The sequence below is a fragment of the Eutrigla gurnardus genome, assembly GCF_963514095.1.
Source record: "Eutrigla gurnardus genome assembly, chromosome: 17".
Taxonomy (NCBI): Eukaryota; Metazoa; Chordata; class Actinopteri; order Perciformes; family Triglidae; genus Eutrigla; species Eutrigla gurnardus.
In genome coordinates, this window is record NC_139928.1 from 9,804,890 (window position 1) to 9,818,531 (window position 13,642).

The 13,642-nt window shown below is 44.5% G+C and overlaps 1 protein-coding gene across 1 annotated transcript; it reads left to right on the plus strand.

Moving 5' to 3' along the window:
* Positions 1–988: 988 nt before the first annotated feature.
* Positions 989–13,295, plus strand: LOC311027693 (juxtaposed with another zinc finger protein 1-like). The gene is made up of 5 exons (XM_084031827.1): positions 989–1,263; positions 8,439–8,511; positions 9,741–9,937; positions 11,166–11,335; positions 11,980–13,295. Exons 1-5 carry the CDS (start codon positions 1,149–1,151, stop codon positions 12,154–12,156), a joined length of 732 nt encoding a protein of 243 aa, XP_083887953.1. The 5' UTR covers positions 989–1,148; the 3' UTR covers positions 12,157–13,295.
* Positions 13,296–13,642: the final 347 nt, after the last annotated feature.

Here is a 13,642-nt window from a genome sequence, read left to right on the forward strand (position 1 = left end):
CTACAAACAAAGATTTATTTTTTAAATTTTTGTCTCTTTTGAAGCAGTTGGAAAGCACTGATATGTTTTATAAACATGTAACATATTGGCTGCAGCCCATTAACTTGGAAATAACTGAATCAATTCCATTAAAACACAAAAAAGCAAGTCAAAAAGTATTAATATTGCACATTTCAAACACATAAGCAACTCAAAGTGATAACCTTAGGCAGTAGAATACATTTGTTTTGAATGTTCGTCTAATCCCGCAGTTATTTATCACGATAAGGATAAGAATGCATCACAAGCAATCGTTATTCTGGGACTGTGATGCTGCTGCAGGATGACTTTGGTCACCGAGAGTTCATATCCAGCCAATATCTGGATGACTGTTCGGGTTGATTCATTGCATCCTAATGGGACTGTTTTTTAAAAATGTTTTATTACAGGGTGTTGCTCAAGTTAAGCAAGCATTGAGGACAAATGTACTGTAAATTATCTTTAAATAATGTTAGAGAGAATTATGATTTTTCTGATACTGATTCCTTATACTTTATTGAAATCCTATTCTATTCACTACTCTCCCATAGAATTTTTGGACGATGACTTAATTTCCCTGTGTAGACCTATAATGTGTTATGTAAATAATAATTCATTAATATCCATTCCTTACATATACCCTAATTGAAACAGTTAATTCAAATAAGAGATATTTTCCAAACATATAACAATAGGAGGTAAATATGTGCACAACAGTGTGATAGATGTGTTTGGTGTCTATATAAGGCAACTGTGCTAAGACTTTTGATTTATTTCAGTCATATTCATATCATATTTTAGTGTGTTTGATTGTAATGTGACAGTGACTTTGATTACAGCGACTGGTGTGATGTGACAGTGGCTCCACGGATCCCAACAGGTAGGCAGGTCGTGACGTGGGCAGCCACCAGCCAGCCCCCCTTCATCCTCATCCCCACCCCCACCCCGGCACCGTCCCTCCTGCCTCCCAGTTGCGCTCGCCGCTGTCCTGTCTGGCCGACCGGTGTCTGCTCCGCGCTCTGCGGCGCTCCCACCCCGAACCCGAAAACTCAACCTCCTCGTTCACCTCCCCGGCTCCGGGACCCCCGCCCCCCCCGGTTCCACCCGGTGAATGCACCAGTCCCGTAAACATGACGGGCATCGCCGCCGCTTCTTTCTTCTCCAATTCCTGCAGGTTCGGGGGCTGCGGTCTCCAGTTCGAGTCCCTCGCCGAGCTCATCGTCCACATCGAGGACAATCACATCGGTGAGTCGGGCCAGAGGGGGGAGACGGAGCTAGGAGGCTAGCTCGCACCAGCTAGCCGCCTAGCTAGCTAGCCGAGCGCAAATAGGCGAGCATTCCGCTATTCCTGCCGCTCGCAGTCCGAGTCACACCGCGACAAGAGACTTAAATCCCTCTGAGGAACATCGCTTCTCTGCGAAATAAGCCAGCGGCTCGTTGTGTTGCTTTTGCATTCTCCACGATAGTTACCTTTCGCAGCGGTACCTCGGACTTCGAGGGCCGCGTAGGTCTCATAGGTGTAACTAGCATTCCGACCAGGCAGCGGTTCCCAGCTAACACCGAGTCTGTGTTTACGTTGCCAGGCCCGATGCGGTCTCACGACACTTGTGTATTGGGCTGCTTTTGTCACCTCCGGTGTCTCGACGCATCGAGGCATCACCTTCTGCGATGCGTTTCGGATAACGTTGGTGTCAATTGATCACCGTTGATCGCGTACCTATTGAAGTATATTACGGCAGACGCGCAATGAATTTGCATCCATCTTCTTCCATCTGCACACGCTTCAACTTGTTGCACGGCTTATTAGATCGTTATGTGATGTAAACCCTCCGATCACTGTCACCTCGCATGTGTAGACTCACAATCAATTGACCCACAGTCTGACATAAGACACACACATTTAAAGGGTAAACACCGCAGTGTGGAATAGTATGAACCAATGCATGTTGAACTTACTTCCAGGTAATAAAGACATAGGAAGTGCTTTGGTAAAAATAATATTTTTGTGATTTGGTGGTAATTGATACATCTATGAACTATTTTCGCAATCAATGCCAGAAAAAACAAAATATAAATGTTTTAATTGCTCTGTTAACTAATAACTACCTTTTCTGATGATGGTGTGCTCCTTTGCTGTTGACATTAACAGCATTCATATGTAATCTAATAAGTACCTGCAATGTAACGCCATTTCACACTTTTTAGAACAACAGTTCAAACACTTCCGCTTTAATACAAAGGGGTTTACCTCTGATCCACCATAACAAATTACAGTGTCGAATAATCTAGTGGTTTTGTGAACCAGCGAACACACAATTATCTGTAACCAAGTTGATGTGGGCTAATCATTATTTATGGTGTGTATCCATCCTCTGGTGTTTGAAGCGGGTTAGGCAGTGGGGTGAGGGGGAAGAATGGATGCTTCATTGAGCCAGTCTCCATAGCAACCGGTCGTCTCCAAAGGGGTTGGGGGCAGTATATTGGCTGAGTTATTGTACACCTGCCCTCTCACTAACAAAGAGCGCTCCCGAGCACCCAGCTGTGGTGAGGAGACCCGACGCGTGGTGTTGTCACATCACATGTCGGTCGGGACTGGTGTGCTGATGTTTACGAAAGGGGGTCAAGTTTTGTGTAACTGTGAAGAGAAAGCGACGTGGTTAAGGTGGTGGTGTTTTGGTCCGCTCTTCATCCAACCATATGTTCCATGGATCATTTGCAAATTAACCAGAGGAGTGAAATTAACGCTGTGTGAATGACTATTTATTTTTATTTTTTACATTATATCTTCTGACAAATACCAAAATCCATCAGTAAACAAGTGAAAGGATATTTTGACAGAAATGCAAGAGCAGGTATTGTCCTTTCAGTCACCCAATCAAAACCCCACACTGATATATGCCCCATCTGGCTCTCAGCTTCACCTTTGACCCTAGCCGTCAGCTGAGCAGAATGGCAGTTTACCAGTCAAAATTGCTTGGATTAATGAGTTCCCCCTCTGCTCGCTGGTCATCAGCCGTTTCAAGGTCACGTGCGGTCTAATCAATACCACTCGCAGATCAGCTACCACAGGGAGAAGTGTGACAGATGGAGGGGATTGAGGCGAGAGTGGAGGAGAGAAGGCAGGGCGTAGTGGCATTTAGCTTTGACTTGTGTGTGTGTGTGTGTGTGTGTGTGTGTGTGTGTGTGTGTGTGTGTGTGTGCATGAAAAGTCAATCAAAAGATAAGATAATTTGATCCTCCTTCAAGTGAGACATAAGATGAGTTGTTTGATGCTGTGCAAATAACAGATCGCCTTGATTGTGGTCAACCCTGCTGTGTACAAACAGATTATGGAAAAAGCAGGTGTTACCAATGAGTCAGGTAATCCACAGGTGTCAACAGGCCTGTGCCGTCAGACCAACAGCTGTAAACGTGAGTCAGTAGGTCTCAAGTCAGCATGCAGAAATGAGTGAATGCCTATGCTCCCAACACTCGGTCATTTGTGGAGGACTGTGCCGCCCTCTTGTGGTAGGACATCCTATGTGCCTCATAGCCAAGAAGTTTAACTTTAGTTCTGCCTCTGGTTTGGCCCCCCTGTGTAAGTCAATGAGCTCAACTTGTGTCTTATTTGGACTCCTGCCTCCTCTGACACGCCACACAGCCGGCAGCAAACAAACCACATAAGTTTGTCACGATCCGTTCCGTGAGAAAATGAGGTAATGTGCAGGTCTTCAGCGCTGACTTCATCCCTAGAAGAAAGGACAGCAGCCTCCCAATAACATACGCGCACTGTTTAGATTACAGCTGATTGCAAGAGGAAATGGGTGAGGTGAGCTGTGTTTAGTGTGGTGTTTGGTTGTTGTCAAAGGCTTTGTGCGGTTTCTCTAGGTAAGGTCTGAGGAATGTAATGATGTCAGAACTGCCTCTGTGCAGTTCTGTGCTGTGTTCTCACCTGTGCAAGCACATACCTGCCTCTTCCCTCAACAAAGAGGAGCTGGGAGGGAGGGAGGGAGGGAGGGAGGGGGAGGGAGGCCCAAAGAGATTAAAAGTGGGGAAAGAGATTTGAAAGATAAGCTTAAGAGAGGGGTGAGAACAGGGCATTGCCTGCTCTATTTAGATAGAATTGACTTTTTTTTGTTAATTTTGGATTAATTTTTGTAGCTAGAATGGAAGGCTGAAGTGTGACTTGACTAGAGGAATCATGTCAGCCTTGTGTTGAAATAATGCAGTCTTTGCTGAAGCATGCAGACAATTAACCTACTAACTTGTAATCACTCAGGTGGCCAGGTTTCTTTATGTGGTTTGGCTCAGTGAAAAGACAAATGCAAACACATTATGGTGAAGCAGTTTCCTCCAGTTGTTAGTTTTTTTAATCAACACACTTAAAGTGTCTTGGCTATTGAGTTATAATGTGAATGACCAGAATACGTCTTTGCATTATAGTTTAGTTGATGTTTCCAGTAAGTCTGAGCAATAATTGACTTTCAGGTGAAATGCCCTTTGTGGTGATATGATCTTCAAGCTGAAATGACTAGTATATTTATAAAGTAATTGACAGAAAATGTATCTGCAACTATTTTGATAATCAGTTCAGTTGTTGCTCCACCGGTTTCAGCTTCTCAGATTTGCTGCTTTTCTTTATCTAACATTATAGTAGGCCTGTCACTAAAATACTGTATTGACTTATTGCACAACATTTTCATGTTTTTGTTTTATTTACATGTATGTTTGTTTACATCACCAACAATTTGAGCCAGCATGATACCAGAAAAAACACCATTATCAGACTTGCACTGACATTGCACATTTTTGTTAACAGAGCCTGAGAGTCCTTTTCAATCATTGATTTGGTTTTAAGAATGGGAGTTCTTTGCTCTTTTAAATAATGCACTTGTGTTATTATACTACTTTAATATCACTGTATTAGTGGCATAAAATTGGACTTTTATTATTCCTGGGACAAAATATCGTCCAGCAAAATGCGTTATTGTGACAGACCAAACATCTGAAGCTGTGACCTTTGACCTTTGAGAAATGGTGATTAACCAAGAAACATTTTCTTTTACAAGCCAAATTTAAATATGAATAACTGAGGTTTTTGTCTTTCACATAAGGAGAGTTTGGTCTCATTTAAGTGGAGCAGAGTTTATCGTTCTGAATTTGATTATTTTATATGTGGGCTGCATGAGCGAAATTCTTGATTATTGATCTGGTGTTGGATTAATTTAGATCAGCTGTGAATCATCACAATCGAGAAGCTGAAATGATAAATCTATCTGAATATGCTTGATTTGATATTTCATGCATTTGCCATATTGTGTGATATGAATCCGTATCTGAAAATACCCTTATTGATATCATGATAATGATGTAAGCCGTAAAACCCAGGCCTAGTTGCCAGATTGTTTCCCATCCTACTTTCAGAGGTGTGAGACGGAAAGGGGGAGTGTGTTTGTGCATGTGAGGGTGCGTGTTCACCGTACTTCCTAAATGACCTGTCAGGGTGTAGCGGAGCAATTAGTGGACCGGCATCCCAAACTGGAAACTGCAGGCCCTCTCTTTTCACGCTACACATACATCCGCATATACACAGTCACACAGATTGCCTTTCGGAAGTCGCAGGGCCTGAGTGCCCCACCAAGTACTGGGAAGTGTAATTACAGAGAAGTTTGCCTTTCCCCCCACCCATATCCCCCCTGCTCCTTCTCCTCCTCCTCCTCTCCTCTCCCTCCATCCGGTTGCCTGCTGCTCTAGAAACACGTTAAAATGCTCTCTGTGGCTTAATTAGCAGTCTGCAAAACAAGCCGTGCATTCTTGGCCTGGTTTGAACACATACACACATGTAAAGACGCACGCACGGGCCCATGCACATGTGCACATACATGTGGACAAATGTGCACGGTGTGTATTCAGCAGGGGGCAGCAGTGCACCGCCGGTGAGAGATGGATGTCTGCGTTGAAGTGAGTGGAGCAGCAGCTGATTGGTTGCTGCCTTTAATGACAGGAATGCTAATTAAGGAGATATTTATAGACCCCCCAGACTCTGAAATGTCTAGTCCATGCGCTGAAACATGCACACATGCAGATGGAAAACACAGAGTAGGCTGGTGGCAACGCACTGTATACGTCTAATGTTCAACTTGCAAATTCAATTTGAGGACATTTATATTCCTGCAGTTTGCTGCGTGTGTGTGTGTGTGTGTGTACATACATGTGTGTGTGTGTGTGTACATGTGTGTGTGTGTGTGTACATGTGTGCAGGTCCCCTCCTGCTACAGCAGCAGGATCAGCAGCAGTGTGTTAGCTTCCTGTCCTGCTAGGTGAGCGGAAGTCATAAAGCTAGTGAACATTTATTGCAGCTCTCTCTCTCTCTCTCTCTCTCTCTCTCTCTCTCTCTCTCTCTCTCTCTCTCTCTCTCTCGCCCTCTCTGCACCTGGCTTACTCCATTTCCACCAACACCCTGCCCCCCCCCCCCCCCCCCTCTCCTCTACACACACACATGAACACACTTACCTCATCTTAAAAGACCTGAGCTCCTTGTACATCCCAAGTTATTAACTCTGGCATTTGGTTTTCTGGTACTCTTGGCATTAAGCCGCCTGTCAGTGTTACATTGTTCAGGCTTCTTTGAATACATCCTACCAGGTAGAAGTCGGACTCCTGGTTCATCATCACAGGTGGATGATTGTTATTTATGATGCATATAGATCACATAGATTGATGTGATTATAAATGAAATATCTTTGGAATATGGACTATTAGTCAGACTAAATGAGCGGTGGGAAAATGCCACTTTGGGCTCTGGGAAATCTTTTTTTTTGTGGTTTGGTTTCCTGTTCATACATTTCTGGACTCTTAGTGTCAGTTGAGTTGATTAACCAATGAAGGCCCGTAACTATTGGGTCACAATGCACCCATTTAATATCCTCAGAGTGCTTTTTCATCCCTATTATATTGTCGCATTATATCAATATATAATAATAGAGAAAACAAATTGGGTGACCTACAAAAAAATAGTGAAACTCAGTACTTAAGGAGGTCAGACGTAGATACTGTGGGCTGTAATTGCCATGTTTCGTGACTCAGCCTTGTCAGTGTTGTAGGTCGAGGTGTGTTGGTGTGTTGGTGTGTTGGTGTGTTGGTGTGTTGGTGTGCGTGCAAATGCTTATGCATGCACAGAGAGCTCTGGTCTCTACATCTGAGCAGCAGGTAGGATTATTAAGGCTCAGCTATAAAAGACTGTCAAAGACCACCTCTGTGGACCACCTCAGATGTGTGTGTGTGTGTATGTCTGTGTGTGTGTGTGTGTGTGTGTGTGTGTGTCTGTGTGTGTGTGTGTGTGTGTGTGTGTGTTTATGAATGCAGGCCCCTGCTATCTTTTTTTCCCTCACCCAGCCCCTCCATTATTTTGCATATAATCCTGTATTAGACTCCGTTGTACGCAGCAGCAGCAGCAGCAGCAGCAGCAGCAGTGTGCATTTTTTTTCCCTCTAGGTTGTTTTCGTGTTTGCTGGTCTCCTTGGTGTTCTCCCTCACTGTGGGAAGTCTGCATTCTTTTTTAATTATGAGGTGTGAAAGCCTGAAAACTAAAGGGCTAAGTAAGAAGGCCAACACGCAAACACACGCACATGGGATTAGTTGGAAGGCGCGTCCAGGAGTGTGTTGTTAATTGTTGCACAGAGATGATCCAGTTCTTGGATCTGAATTGCAATACATCTGCAAGCCATTACATATAAAGCTGCAATTATGCCTACACACACACACACACACACAGGCATACTCATGCACGCCATGGCTTAAATCTGCTTGGCTTTTTTTTTTTTGAGGATCCCTCTGAATGTTCCCCCGTTGAACACTTGATGGCACTGGTACTTTACAGATGCACCCACCCGCAGTGTTTTCATGCACACTTGCTCCTGTTTTCCAGGGGGTGGGAGGTGGAGCTTTGAAGTTAACACTGCTTCCCTCAGGCAGTGGAAGTTGCCTACTGTGGTGTTACTGACCTAGCAAGTCAACTGGAAAAAGCGTGTGTGTGTGTGTGTGTGTGTTTCGGGTAATACACTGTGTACATTCATCACAGCCCTCCAAGTCGCTTTTTAACTCTCAGACAAATTTCTTCTTTGCCACATTCAGACTCCCGTCGGTGATTAATCAGTCGTTGGTCACTTTGGGGAATGGCATTCGTGGTAAATTACAGACGGCTTGGCATAATAATGTGCCACTTATGAAAGTATCTGAAATGTATCTGTAGGCTCTCACATATTATGCACTGATACAGAGAATGCAGTGTGAGAAACATCCTGTAATATATCAGCCAGTCTGGCAGGAAGAATAGATGTCTGAGTCAGCGACATACTAAGAGTATTCACGCAACATTTGCCCTCCAGAGAGAGCAGTGATTAATCTGAATGTCTCCCTCTCTCGCTCTCTCTCTCCCTCAGACACAGATCCACGGGTCCTGGAGAAGCAGGAGCAACAGCAGCCCACTTATCTGGCCTTAAGCTACATCAACAGGTATACACACACACACGCACACACACACACACACACACAGAGCCAAAGGTGTCCGTCTATAGAGGGCAGCATTGCTCCACCAGTGAGAGTCAGTGTTTATGTGTGTGCGAGTGTGCGTACATGTGGCTTGCGGAGAGCAGCCTAAATGACTGATGTCTTCCCATAGACACAGCGGTGACTCATCCACAGACCAGCACAGAAACCACACAAGACAATCACTCCTAAATCTCTGTGCTGTAAACGGCAGAGCCAAAGGCGGCCTTTCAGGATTACTACATGTGTGTGTTTTCGTGTGGTGAACCGATGTGTCACGTCCCACTTCATGCACCGTTAAATCACTCCGAGACGCAACGTTCAGAAAGATAACGGTAAAGCATGGGGAGAGCTGGGCCGGTTTCTCTGTGGTAATTGTACAAGTGGCGAGGTTGTAAATGTCAACGGTATTTACTGTACAGTGTTGTGATGACTGTGTATTTAAAGGGGCTGCTCATTCGGCAGCCCAATTATGTCTCGTCAAATCTTCGACGTCCCCCTCATAGCAGTTGTGTGCAGAACCATAATTAACCTTGAATGCTCCTATTGTAATAACACACAATACAAGAGAAGGTTCCAAAGCACAAAAAAAGTAGAATATAAAGAATATTCACAACTTCATAGTTTTGACCATTATTATACTCACCAAGGAAATTGCTCAAATGTAGGAACTTTTCACCGTTGCTAAAAAGAGGGTAGATGAGGCAGCGAACACCAGCAGTCAGTCGATCAGACTTTAATTTATTTGGGAGGAAGGTGATTTGTAGGATTATTGCCCAAGGGGTCTATTAAAAAAGCCCACCCTAGCTTCAAGTGCGCGTGCACGGTTCAGTTTGCCACTATTGCACTTGCCGTAGTTGTACGTGCATCCTGACATTTTAAGTACAATCGCTTTTGGTTTTACCTCAAAAAGTGTGGCTTGCTGCCATGTTTAAATGTCAGTTGGTCTCACTGCTACAGTCATACTGGGCAGTAAACAAACAATGTGTGTTCCAAGAGCTCAGCAATTACTTTGATCATTTCTCTCATAACTGACAGAAATGATTGCCATTGTAATTATGTCCCAGGTTGTAATAAACCAGAATAATAAGTTATAAATGATAATACATGTTATATATGTATATGTCCTTTGAATGAAGAGTATTTGTCAGATGGTAAATGATTATTTATTCGCCGCCCCCGATGCTTGCCAACAGGTTCATGACGGATGCAGCGCGCCGGGAGCAGGAGACCATGAAGAAGAAGGCCACACCCAAGCTGTCCCTGTCCATCACTGGTGGAGTGTCCAGGAACAGCACGGCCACGCCCCCTCGACACACCAGCGGTAACCTGACTCCTCCCGTCACGCCCCCCATCACCCCCTCTTCCTCCTTCCGCAGCAGCACACCCACAGGTACGACAGGTGTGTGTTGAAATGTCTGTGTGAGTCAAAGAAAGAGGGATTGCTTGTACTTGTGGAGTGAATGGAGGTGTTGAAATGGGCTAATACAAATTAACCCTACTGGCAGTCACAGAAAAAGCTTACAGTTACGGTTGCGCCACCAGGAGCCCATTCATCAAATTCGACAGGGTAGTGATAAGCAAATGCAGATATTTGTAACGTGAATGGAATGCAGCTAATTCCATACCTGGTTACCGCAGAAAACTTTCAAATATCTGCCAAATGAGCACAAGCCAGCTCCTGGTTTACTCCTTTTGTTGATATGAGGATGTTTACATGCCAATATTTCCTCAAATCTTTTAATCATGGGAGAAAATGAAAACTATTAAGGGGCCAAGACCCCAACCACTGTCTACTGCTGTGTGTGTTGTTTGTGTGTTGTGTTCGGTGGCTCCTGCAGTGAGCAGACCAGTCAACACTCTGCTAATTACATAGCAGCTGTCACGCTGTGTGTTCGCATGGGGCCGTGTGTTGCACAGCCCAGAAGCAGATGTCCAATTCCAGCCCAAATGGTTCCAAACGCAGTGTTAGGTCTGGGCTTATACACCAGCACGGCTACACACACACACACACACACACACACACACACACACACACACACACCCTCTTTCGACATGTGCCAGGGTGCCATCCATTTCCTCATGCTGAGGTGCAGCATTTCCTGTGAGATGGTGGGGGTCAGTGGGCCTGTGTGTGTGTGTGTGTGCGTGCGCACATGTGTGTGTGTGTGCATGTGTGTGTGTGTGCATGTGAGTGGAAAATGTTCTGCTCTTAGCAAAGCACTTTTTCCAGGCTGAGCAATGGGGATCACTCCCACTTAATGATCTCTTTCTCAGTGCCAACCCCTACGTTTTGACTCACAGGCATACACAGAAGCACACACACACACACACACACACACACACACACACACACACACACACACACACACACACACACACACACACACACACACACACACACCACTGCTGTAGTCTGAACAGTACTTTCAGTGGCATGTGGGCTGCTAATGCATTCAAATAGCAGCAGAATATAGAGAGAAGCATTAATAAAGCGTCCCAAATGATCCCTGTTAAATTCCCAAGACATGATGTATTATGGGGGCACGTCCCCGTCACGATCCATTTCATTTGGGATGACTAGCGTTTTTTTGTTCCGCCTGTCTCCATTGTGCCTCCAGGCAGTGAATATGATGAGGAGGAGGTAGACTACGAGGAGTCTGATAGTGATGAGTCGTGGACCACAGAAAGCGCCATCAGCTCCGAGTCCATCCTCAGCTCCATGTGCATGAATGGAGGGGAGGAAAAGCCGTTCGCCTGCCCCGTCCCCGGCTGTAAGAAGAGATACAAGGTAAGGCCGGAACAGAAGACTGAGAAGTCAACCCTCGCCACGCTGCCTTAAGTTGTTTCAGATGGAGTTCACACTGGTGCTTTTGTATGAGTATCACATGTCCACACATAATATTTGAAAAAGCTCATTATACATCCAGAATGCATGATTGAAAGCGGCGATAAATACGTCATGGTATATTTGCCTTGGTTGAAGTTCGGTGGAGCTGATAACAAAAACCTCATTCAGCTTGTACCTTTTCAGGCTAAATCAGTGGCTTGTGATAAAGTCACATTTGCTATTGATCTGAATGGTTGGACGTGTGGTCTCCGACCTGCCGTCGCCACCCAGTATGTGACCAATGCTTTGTGCAGGTCGGACATTGTTCAGCTATGATATAACATGGTAAAGAGGGGTTTCTGTAATAACTTAACTTTGAACATAACTGTAGAATTATAATTCAGTTATCAGTAATCAAAGTAAAGTAAACCATATTGCAAGTCCAGGTCTGCAGACCTAACCGATGCAGAAAATCTGGGTAATGTTCTAATCGTAAGTCAAACGTTTGTGACTTCATGCACCACTGAGCGACTAGGAATGGACATAAATTGGTCAATATTGCGTGTAAATGTTCATAATGTGATTTCTCTTTCCCGTCTCTTCAGAATGTGAACGGTATCAAGTACCACGCCAAGAACGGCCACCGCACGCAGATCCGCGTGAGAAAACCCTTTAAGTGTCGCTGTGGCAAGAGCTACAAGACCTCACAGGGCCTGAGACACCACACCATCAACTTCCACCCGCCCGTCTCCACTGAGATCCTGCGCAAGATTCAAGGCTAGAGCCTCCGCTCACACCAATCACTACCCCAAACAAAGCCCTATCCGGACTTACTTACCTGATCTTTTTATTCCCATCCCACACACTAAAGGATCAAGTGCGTGCTTTAATTTACTTTTTTCATCTTTCTGTTAATGTGTTACATTTTTTTTTCTATCCATGTTATATCAATTGTATTTTTGAAAAAAAAAAAGTATCTTTGTAGTGTTTTTTATCGTTGTACATTTGCACATTCGTATATGCTATCATGTTATTTTTTTTCCTCTATCGTTTGACTTACATAAGGTGCTAAATGTAAAAAACAGAAAGAAAAGACACAAAAACAAAAGTAAAAGATGTGAAACAGGAAGTGCAACCAAGCCCTGCCCCTTTCCCCGCTTGTCTTTGAGTGGGATGAAGTTGACGTTAGTGCTGATCTGAGTTCAGTAGCTGTCTCGGCCCCTTTCCGTTAACTGCAGAGTTCACTGAGCTTAGATCTGTGCCTTCGCGGGAACTTCTGGGGGGTTTCAGTGCGAGAGTTAAGTTAAACTTTAAATAGATATATTGATATATAAACAATAGACAGATATGTATGTGTACATAAAAATATATAAAAGTATTCATGAGCATATACATAAATAGTTACAATTTATTTTCAAGCTTTATTTTATATATTTTTTTATATTTTTGTCAGTGTTTTTTCTTTTCTTTTTCTTTCTATGTATCAGTAAGTGTTCCTTTCATTCCTCTCATTTGCTGAGACGGCCAGTTTTGTCACCTCAGAGGTCAAGGTCAAACAGCTGGCTGACTGTAGGTTCGTTCTCTCACCACAACAGAGAGATAAGGAGCCAAAAACGCCTTTCGGTTTGACTCTCAGAATCATGTGCCACGTGTTGGTGCTCAGCGCTGAACACATTAGAATATCTGTTTCATATCTTCAGCATTTCATCCCCCACGGATAGCCATCCATGTATTTCATATCTCCAGTGTTTCCTCATTCAGAGTGCCCGAGCTGTGTTCAAGAGACTTAGCTGTGAGAGTAGGTTAAGTGTCGTACTGTATTCCAGTTGCCAAGATCGTTGTTGTATTGTTTTTTCTTTTCTTCTCCATGATGTTGCCAACAGCTCTCCACTGCCAAGCGTTGACCATACCATGTGCCTGATGAGGGGAGGGGAGGGGGGGGGGGGGGGGGGGCAAGGGAGGGTCTGGGTGGGTAAGGGGGGTGGGAGTTGTAACGGTTTCACCCCGGAGGTCGCCAAACGCGTGGCAATGATTATCTTCTTCACTGCGCCTCCAAAATGTGCGGATGGATGGATGTACATCGACGGAATGTTCTCATGAAGATTTTTGTATTTGAAAGAGATTACCATCTACAACCTGCCATTTCTGTGTGTTGTCGACAAGAGCATTCCAGTTCTTTGTGTGCGTGTGTGTGTGTGGGCACCGTGTGTGTGTGGGCACCGTGTGTGTGTGTGTGTTTTTCAGCAGTATCCAAGTCATCAGCCTATA